At 36.5% G+C, this 10,248-nt stretch overlaps 2 protein-coding genes across 2 annotated transcripts; one reads left to right on the forward strand and one right to left on the reverse strand.

The window, feature by feature from the left end:
* The first annotated feature begins 315 nt into the window (after positions 1–315).
* LOC114178584 (transcription factor bHLH90) lies at positions 316–3,059 on the forward strand. Its single transcript, XM_028064583.1, has 8 exons — positions 316–534; positions 636–827; positions 1,017–1,065; positions 1,143–1,211; positions 1,289–1,843; positions 1,932–2,147; positions 2,258–2,434; positions 2,662–3,059. Exons 1-8 carry the CDS (start codon positions 437–439, stop codon positions 2,740–2,742), a joined length of 1,437 nt encoding a protein of 478 aa, XP_027920384.1. The 5' UTR covers positions 316–436; the 3' UTR covers positions 2,743–3,059.
* Positions 3,060–3,140: 81 nt separating this feature from the next.
* Positions 3,141–8,178, reverse strand: LOC114178585 (proline-rich receptor-like protein kinase PERK13). The gene is given in 9 exon segments (XM_028064584.1): positions 3,141–3,809; positions 4,100–4,261; positions 4,702–4,849; positions 5,367–5,443; positions 5,558–5,628; positions 6,061–6,100; positions 6,102–6,151; positions 6,247–6,669; positions 6,767–8,178. Coding segments are annotated over 9 exon segments (2,571 nt in total). The 5' UTR covers positions 8,073–8,178; the 3' UTR covers positions 3,141–3,515.
* Between the last annotated feature and the right edge of the window lie 2,070 nt (positions 8,179–10,248).

Here is a 10,248-nt window from a genome sequence, read left to right on the forward strand (position 1 = left end):
TTATAGCAACAATTATATTTTACTTTTGTACTGAATAATGCAGTCCTAATAAAATGTGACCCATACTAAATATATCCAACCAGAGAAAAAATAGGAAAGTGAAAATGAAAATATTAATAAAAGGTATCTAATGATTGTTCAGTTATGGGTTGCTTTCAACGCAAGTTGCTGAAAATGGTTATTTTGTAGTGGTGGTAGCCAGGGTTAGTTAGTCAAAAACAGCTTCTGGTATCGTTCACTGGCAGGTACAAGATTCCCACTGTCAGAGATATGCTACTGATAACAATGATACACCACTCCGCAGCTGATAAGAACTTGTCGGCTACCATGTGCTTCAATATCGGACACTGTTATAAAGGTGGCATCAAATGCTCCATGTAAGGAAAACATATGCAAAGTTTCAACTCTCAAGCAAAGTTGCATTCTTTGGTGAAAAATGAGTGGTTTGGGTGTAGTACATTGGCTTAGACCCCTTGTGGAGACCAATGTTTGGGATTATGTAGTTCTTTGGAAATATGGAGATGACCCAACTAGGTACTTTTAAAGAAGCCATTTTTTTTTTCTCTCATTATACTTTGCACAATTTTTCATCCATGTGGGAATCAGGTGTTTAATGCATTTTGATCCCTGTGCAGGTTTATTGAGTGGATTGGTTGCTGTTGTAGAGGGAGTTGCAGTATGAACATTGGTGTGGAGGCCAAAGAGGAAAAGGGTGAAGAATATCGCTTAGCTCCCATTTGCAGGGATGATTATCTTCAGCATCATGTTAGAACAAAGGCTTGTGAGGCTCTTGCTCAGCTTCCTTTTGCATTGTCTCTCTATTCTGGGTCTCTCTCTCTCTCTCACTCATTCTGACTGTTATCACTTGTGATCATCTCTCTGTGTTTGTGTGTCTGTTTTAATTATACAAAATATGTACACCTGTGTTTAAAAGTATGAATGTAGTGTAATTTCTGTTCTGTGTTTATAAAATTTGGCCAAGATAATGAAACACTGATGATAATTATCTAAAGCAGTGTGCATGGAGAGGTTGCCATATCACAACAATCAAGATGGCTTACGAAGGTATTCATTATTTTTTACCTGATAAAAGTTTTATGCAGTAAAAGATCTTAAACTATAAATCTCACTGTTTTTGACAGGATTCAATTGGAACCCAAGTTTTGGTCCCTGTTGTTGGAGGTCTTATTGAGCTCTTCTCTGAGAAGCTGGTATATAAATTTTGATACTTTTTGACAACACCTCTGATTGAAAACTCTTGTGTTAACAAAGTATCCATCTTTGTCAGATTCCAATGGATATGAATATCATAGAGTTCATAACAGCACATGGCTGTGTCTCTTTGAAGCAAGAAGCCATATCTGCACAGAGCTACACCAGTCTGAACATCATTGAACATCTGCCACTAAGGGAACAGTACTCACATTGGTGGCTACCACACATGTCGACAACTTTAACTCCTATTGTCCATCAGCCGCCAACAAAACAGTGCACCTCCCATCCCAGCATTGAAGGACCCCCAAGCGGGTCTAATCCTTCAACTGAAGAACCATCATTTGATTCAAAATTTGTTGGTTTGATTCCAGATGAATATCTTAAACAATCAGATAAAATGTCTCCCATCCCCAAAACTAAAATGCCCAAGTACAATAAAACTTCAGGGAAGCAGCAGAGAGGTTTGAGTTCTCATTGCAGCGATGGGGAAGAAGGTAAATCAAAACTGGTCAAGGAGCCTCAGAAGGAAGGGTACCAAGCTAAAAATCTTGTAACTGAGAGGAATAGGAGGAACAAGATTAAAAAAGGACTTTTTACACTGCGGTCTCTAGTCCCAAAGATAACGAAGGTAGATAAACTGCATAACTTAAAAGGCGTATTTATAAGGATTGTCCTCTTCAATTTTGCCTGGTATCTGATCCATCAAATTTTGGCAGATGGATAGAGCTGCAATTCTCGCAGACGCAGTTGACTATATAAAGGAATTACAAGCACAAGTGAAAGAACTTAAAGATGAGGCCAGGGCTTTGGAAGTTCAGGACAGTGAGAACACGCCACAATTGAGGAAGACGGCTAACAAAGAACAAGAAGGAACCAGGAGTAACACTCTGAATCAAAGTTCTTCTGATTGCACTAAAAATATGCAGATGGAAGTACAAAGACTTTTCATAACTTAGTAATTGTTTTCTCCAAATCCCAGATAAAACTAAATTTCTATTTGTCTTAGTAGTGACTTTGATATAATTCGTTAAGCTGTTAACAGGTACAAGCAGAAGTGCACCACATTGGCAAGAAAGATTTCTTAATTAAGTTATACTGTGAGCAGAAGCAAGGTAGATTCTCAAAGTTGATGGAAGCTATACACTCAATTGGACTACAGGTGGCTAGTGCCAATATGACGACATTTGATGATAAAGTCCTTAACATTCTGACTGTTAAGGTAACAATATAAGAATTCATAGAAAAGTGCAGTAATTTACTTAATATATGGAGCCACATAAATGTAACCTGCATCATTTTGAAAAATTAGGTTGATTAGAACTATTATTATCTGAAAACATTCATCCTTTCATCCCAACACCTTAATCGCAGTCTCTCTAGTTCCCCTTCACTACATCAGTTCATAGGTTCCCTTTATATGCAATGAGATTAAATTTTGTTCCACAGGCAACCAAGAAGGATATTCAACCAACTAAACTGAAAGAGTACTTAATACAGAAGACAAGTGAAGATAGACAAAGTAGGTAACAAGCTCAGAAAAATGGTGGGGATATGAATGAGTTCAAGAACAGCACCCTTTCAAAGTTTGTAGACCCAGAAATTTTATTCAACTGTGAGAAATAAAGCACTCTTGAATGACAATTATCAGCAAAGCCATTAATTCAGAGCAAAGTTGAAAGTTCATTTGTTAGCTGAGGACTTAGATGTTGGCTGTAAATAAACGGTGTACCACAACTTCATAGAAGTTGCACTGCAAGCGTAAATGGTATTTCCATTTTTTCTAGCAAAGCTATATTCTGTTAGTAACTTATCATATTTTCTCCATTGTGGTGGCCCGATATGGTTGCAGAAATATTTTCAAGTAAATTTTGAACCAGTTGTTTTTCAACACCATAGTAGCATATATGTGCAGTAAGAAGTCAACATGAATAAGAAACATCTACTGATAATTATTATTAAAAAGATGACTTTAACAAACTTATCTTTTTTACAAGCTGCCAACATCCTTATCTTTTTACAAGCCGCCAACATCCCCCGTATTAAAAAAGGGGAAACAAAATAGAACAAAAATTAGAGAGAAAAGGGTTTAGTGAAGCTTCTATATATACAGGATTGGAAACAGGCCAAAGTTCAAATTCATGTAAAACCTGAAACGTTCACAGCTTGTGGTATGATGATCATGCAATGTGATGTTCCCTTAGAAGAATTTGGTAATGAATTGAGTTAAAAGCTGCAGCCTCTAACTCCACCATGTCTGTGCTCACTATTCAGCACTGCACTGCTATGTGTACTGTCCTCAATCACCGTTTAAATTCAGTACTGCTCATATTCCAGTTGATAGCTCTAGTTTCTGACTCGCCACTAGAACTAAGCCGCATCAAATTTTGTTCGGATCCTCCCGAGGTCTGTTTTGAAAGACTACATTCTCTACTATACGTATTAAAATCAGAATCAAAAAATGTGCCATTTGCCATTCTTCTGTATACCAATATATCTCTATCATATTGGCCAGAATCATAAACTGTGCTCTGACCATATTTCACTCCATTAGAAAGATCACATTTTTCGTCTCCAGTATCCAAGGCTCTTACCACCTACAGCAACCATGATAAACATTAGAAAATATGGTCGATGCATCAAATGTTAAAAGAATAAAAACTTAACATTAGCTGCTACATTATACACTTCACATCAATGTTTCATGCAAATACAACTGTCGTAGCAGATTGCCAGATATATAACTAACTATCCCTCAGGTGTGGAATCTAATAGTACATGGCTTAAACAAGGTGAGATTGAACTATTAGAAAGATGGACATGTTAAATGAAAACAAGCACAAACAGTAGAGGGAAGCTCAACATAGTTGTTTGGTACTGTTATCACCTGAAACATACGAGGCCGTTTAGGAGCTGAGTGGCGAACACAAGCTGCAGCTGCCTCAACCATTCTGGACATTTCACTCTCCACAAAGTGTTTTTCGAGTCTTGGATCTACTATTTCACTGAAATTTCGTGTCTCCATTGCACGAAGGAGAAGTGGACGAGCCTGTAGACACAGGATAATCTCGTAAGAATTAGAATAACCAGAGTCATCAGTAACTTGTGACAGAAAACATAGTTTGGTTTATTATAGAGTGGACTTTATAATTAGTAATTTCATTCCTAAACATATGACTGCTCTTTTCTACTACGGTCTCTAGTGCTCATCAAAAGGAAAGCATTGGCTTATATGTGTTTTAAAACAATTACTTTTGTGGAAAATCTCTAGGCTTTTCCAAGAAATTAATAAAAATACGGTTTTCAATAATAAAAAGAATAAAATGCATTCTAATAATCTACATCCATGGCAGCCAGTATAATTGACATTAGTTTCCCTTTTGTGAATACAACCTCTCTTCAACTCAGTTTCAGGTTTTACACTCACTGTATAAGAAAAACTAGAGATTAATATTACATTTCGAAAATAAGTCGAAGGTATATTCTTACCCACTCAACCAAATTCTCATCTCCAATCGGCCGAGTTTGATCAATGGGTTTCTTTCCTGTAACAAGCTCAAGGAGGACAACCCCAAATGAGTAAACATCTGATCTGTCCGTTAATTTTCCACTTGTTGCATATTCTGGAGCCATGTACCTGAAAATTGAAGCCGGAAATGAGCTGGTGTTATCATTGAATTTGGTGGATTCCAGATAAGGCATTTCCTGGTAGAACAAAACCTTAAAATTTCAAAACCATGTTGTTTTTCTTAAAAGTATCACTCTTCGGATGCAAAAAACAAAGTAGATTTGGACTCTGAAGCATCTATTCCATGGATATTCAAATCTTGGTTGGGACTAATCCCTTTCACTAGATTCCATGGTTAACAAAATGTTTTCAAAACTTTCCAAATCAGTTTCATTTAATTAGAAATCTACCTTATTCCTATATTAACACCAATGAATGATGAAGTTATAATCAACTAAGGAAGATTTGTTCCACAAGACCAAAAACCAAAACTTTGGTGAAATGTTATTTTCCAAGCAAATTTTGCCTCGTCAAAGTAAAAATGCATTTCATTTAACGGCAAGTCTCATCTCAATCCTCCATGATTATATACATACATACACATACATTAGTATCATTTGTTTATGTTAAGGCATAAGAAACACACCCAAAGGTCCCCATAACCCTAGTTGATACGTGGCTATTGGCAGCATCAGCTAGCCTAGCAAGTCCAAAGTCTGCAACCTATATCAGAACAAGGGTGAATTAGCGTCCCAACTTTGCACTCAGAGAGAATTAATGTGTCACGAATAACAGGTTAATGTCTTACTAGCTCATGCCAACAAAATGTATGCATACCTTTGCCTCAAAAGCATCATTCAAGAGTATGTTTTCTGACTTAATATCTCGGTGAATTATCTTTTGGCTGCCTAGAGATATATAAAATACTTTAGTTATTCATAGAAATGAAAAACTGATATTGACAAAATATGATATTAGTTCCTTAGTTATGCACACAAAAAGGTTAAATATGCTTCCTCTTCTAAAAGTCTACTTTGTATCTGTTAGAATTTGTATAGCTGTAAACCTCCCACCTAAAATTTAGCTCTGCTTCTAGTTTTCCCTACACTAGTACTTGGAGATTATGTTAACAACAGCAAAGCATAGTCAATATTTATATTCTCCTTAAAATAGTAAAAGCATAAATAGATAGAGTTACACAGAAGTAACACAGACTTCTTGAAGCATGAAATGATCTTGACACCAATAACTACCATTTGGCTGGAAGAATATATAGGTCTTATTTACATAAACTTGTGTATATATAAGTAGTTGTAAGATGAAAATAAGTGCAGATATACTTACAGTCCTCGTGAAGATATGCGAGGCCCTTAGCAGCGCCTATTGCAATCTTTAGCCTTTTGACCCAATCCAACACTGGCATTCCACTTCCTTAATAATAGACATAATGAGAATCAAATGAAAGACAGATGAAACATGAAGTCCATTATAATTGTGAATGAAAAATCAAGGGAAACTCACGTTACCATGCAAGTGATGATGGAGTGTTCCATTAGGGACATATTGATAGATAAGAATTCTTTGCTGTTCGGAGACGCAATAACCAACTAATGACACCAAATATCGATGATGTACTCGGCTAATGATATCGACTTCAGCCTTGAATTCCCTTTCTCCCTGCCCACTGCCAGCCTTAAGCTGCTTTACTGCAACTACTTTTCCATCTGGCAGATAACCCTTGTAAACAAATCCAAAGCCTCCTTCTCCTATAACATTTTTACTAGAAAATGCGTTTGTTATTTCCATAACCATGTCATAGGTGAAAATCATGGGACCATTTGCGGGCTGAGCCGAGTCTAAAGAAGATCCAAAACGCTTGAGTTTGGCATTCCCATTTGCATAGTTGTTTGCAAAGGAAGGCTGCTGTACATAGTAATGCCCATTAGCACCTGATGGCCAACACAATCAGCATCAAATGTAGCAAGGCAGAGAATAAGTAAAGAGGAATGTTGTTGATTGGTATGAAAACTTTTAGTAAAACGCAACCTGTTTTGACTCGAATATCAAGGGGTGTCATGTAGGGTGCACCATCAGAATCATCTCTTGATTTCCTCCTCCTAAACGCGAAAGCAATAGCTATAGCTACAGCAACCAAGGCAAGAGCTAAAAGTCCCGCTACTGTATAGGCAACATATTTTTCTGAATGATCCCCGGAAGAGGGGGCGACAGAAGAAACCGTTGAGTTTGTTTGGGAATTAACGTCCTCATTGGTCGGGGGGGTTGATCTTGTTGAATTTGATTTCCTAGAAGTTCCCGCTTTTGAATCAGTGATGGATGCATCACGCCAATTTTGCCAGGAAAGGGGAGGTGGAGCATGGAACTGTGTTGATGGTGGTGTCGAGGAAGAATTCTCATTTTGCTCTGCCTGTCGATTTGATGGCGGTGACCCAGGTGGTAGCGGGGAAGGTGCCGGGGATGGTTGGGGCAAAGGGGGTGGCGGGGAACGCGGACGCGGAGGTGGTGGCGGTGAATATTGGCGCGAAGGTGGTTGCTGGAAACGTGGTGGTGGTGAAGATGGCGATGGCGATGGCGATGGCGATGGCGATGGCGATAGCGATGACGAGGGCTGTGGAGGCGACGGTAACGATGGAAGTGGCGGAGGTGAACTTGAATCTTTAGATGACTGTGGTTGTGATGATGGATTTGAATCTTCAGATGACGGTTTTGGTTGTGATGAAGTTTTGGACGGAGGTGGCGGTGACGGTGACGGTGACGGTGGCGGTGACGTTGACGGTGGCGGTGACGGTGACGGTGACGATGACGTTGACGGTGGCGGTGACGCTGACGGTGACGTTGAAGGTGGCGGTGACGGTGACGGTGACGGTGACGGTGGTGACTTAGACGAACGACTCTCTGGAGAATCCGAATCCGCAGAATCTGAACCCGGAGAATCTTTCGAATCCGGAGAATCTTTCGAAGTCGGAGAATCTTTTGAAGCCGGAGAATCCGAATCCGAAGAATCTGTCGAAGTCGGAAAATATTTCGAATCCGAAGAATCTGTCGAAGTCGGAAAATTTTTCGAATCCGGAGAATCTTTCGAAGCCGGAGAATCTTTCGAATCCGAATCCAGAGAATCTTTCGAATTCGGAGAATCTTTCGAAGCCGTAGAATCCGAATCCGGAGAATCTGTCGGAGCCGGAGAATCTGTCGGAGCCGGAGGATTTGAATCTGAATCGGAAGACTTTCTTGATGGATCTGAATCATTGTCTTGATTAATCTTTTGTTTCTTTTTATCTTTCTTAGGTGATGGAGAAGAAGAACCATCGCCCACTTCGGTTTGTTCTGTACCCATCTTAATATCTATCTATATATATAAATATATATACAATATGTGCGTGTATTCTCAGAATGGCAAGAAAATTGAAACACCTTGTCCTCCCTTCTTGGCAGGAAAACGGAGGAAAAGTGAACGGAATCGAAAGAGGTTCTGGAAAACCAAACCTAGGTTTTGAGAATACGAAAAGGAAACAAGAACCTGGATTGTGCTATGCTCCAGCATTGAATGGTAAACCTGGATTCGTCGAACTGCGCAAATTCTGCGAAGAATTGCCAGTTCGATGCAACGCATTGAGATGGATGAGAGAGAGGAAAAGATGATGGCCATTAGAAAATCATCCACCGTAAGCCCTACTATCTCTCTGTTGCATGGTTTTTTAGGAAAACAGACACGTAGGTTGTGTTTTTCGTATTTACATAGATTTTTGTTTTATTCCATCGGCTTTGTTTGGGTGGTTCCATGTGTTCTTCTTCTCTTGAATCTCGGGTTACCGCGCAATTTTAAATGAGTTCATTCACATATCTCTTGTTTGACCCTAGTCCATAAGCTTTCAAGCAATGGCTCGCACCGTAATAAACAAAATTTTTGTTTTTCAATTCTAGAAAATAATCAATAAAACCTCAAGTCTAACCGGAATGTTGCTGCTCATGAAATGTTAAGCAATTCAATAATTACTACAACAATTTCTTCAATTACCCAGGGGCAGGTGGATAAACTCTGATTTCTGATTTATTGGTCGATTTTTTTATAAATGTTATATTTTAAGTTATTGATGCATAATAACGAATTTCGACCACTCGAATCAAAATAATATCATCAAAATTTATATATTTTATTATTATTATTATTATTATTACAAAATAAATAAATATATATTTTAATATAACCATAATTATAAAAAAAAGTCACGTATATTTGATAGATATGCTATTTTTTATTTTTAAAATTATTTAAATCCATCAATAATTACATTAAAAATAAAATTTTTGGATATTTTCTTTTTAATGTAAATAATTATATTATGTGTATGAAATTTTTTTTTATTTTATTTTGATAAATCATTACTGGAAAAAAATTATTCAGAATAAGTAAAATTGTATTTTTTTTTGTCAAAAATTGACATAATTAAAATTTGATTGATAAATTCTTTAAATTTAAATGGTTAAGAATACCCACATTAAAAAAGTGAAATTAAAATTTTAAACTAGTTTTTCCTTCAAATGATATGGTAATTTAGTAACAAAATTATTAAATAACAGTAACTACTCAACAAGTAAGTAAAAAGTCATCATAAATATTTTCATATTTCTTCATATTTTAAAATTTAATCATTATTTGAGTTTTAACTCTAAGAAAAATATTTTTTAAATACTAATATATACTAATATTTTAAAACAATAAAAGTATATTATTATATTTTAGGTATAATTACTTACTATTTTTTTATTTTGTTCATTTTAGTTTCTTGTTATTTTTTGGTTCAATTTAGTTTTTCAGTTATTTAAAAGAATTTAATTTTGTCCTTTTTGTTAAGTTTATGTTAACACCTTATCTCTTTACATGTCATGTGTCAATTCGTGAAATTTTTTATTTTTTTATTTTTGTTAATTTATTTTAAATATAAAAACTGTTATGTGTCAAGTTATAGTCGTATCACGTGGCAATGGCATTGGCAACGGTTGTTTTCAATTTAGTCCTCTATTTAAATCTTTTAGTCAATTTAGTCTATCTACTATTTAAAACGATTCAAGTTTGTCTTCTCCAAGTTGAGAACAAAATTTTATACTGATTTATTCAAATATGAGCTACATCTAGTTTGTCGAGGCAACCTATTTCAAAAGATTTACACAATCCACAAAATTACACTTTCAAAATAAGCAAAAATACAAACCAAGACTCTTGAATCCCACAAGAGTCTCAACAAGCACAACAAGATCACACTTGAAGACCGGGAAAACCACCAGGCAACACCCAGAAACCTGAGAACTATCAAACCTAAATGAAGTCCTTCCTAGGTAACCAAACCTCTCTCTCCAAGTTCTAAAAACCAAGAAAAAATTATCCACGAAGATCAAAGATCCTTCACAAATGACTGCACTTTTGTGTGATTCAAATAGAGTTTTCCACAAGTTTAGTATGATTTCGCACAAAAACATGTCAAGTCTTACCACTCTATGAAAAACCATAACTT

This window comes from Vigna unguiculata, chromosome 3 (assembly GCF_004118075.2).
Source record: "Vigna unguiculata cultivar IT97K-499-35 chromosome 3, ASM411807v1, whole genome shotgun sequence".
In the NCBI taxonomy this organism is placed as follows: Eukaryota; Viridiplantae; Streptophyta; class Magnoliopsida; order Fabales; family Fabaceae; genus Vigna; species Vigna unguiculata.

Coding starts and splice junctions, on each gene's coding strand:
- LOC114178584 (XM_028064583.1), top strand. CDS start 437: ATGAGTGGTTTGGGTGTAGTACATTGGCTTAGACCCCTTGTGGAGACC. Junction 828..1,016: donor GCATTGTCTCTCTATTCTGG/GTCTCTCTCTCT, acceptor TATCTAAAGCAG/TGTGCATGGAGAGGTTGCCA. Junction 2,148..2,257: donor CTAAAAATATGCAGATGGAA/GTACAAAGACTT, acceptor AGCTGTTAACAG/GTACAAGCAGAAGTGCACCA.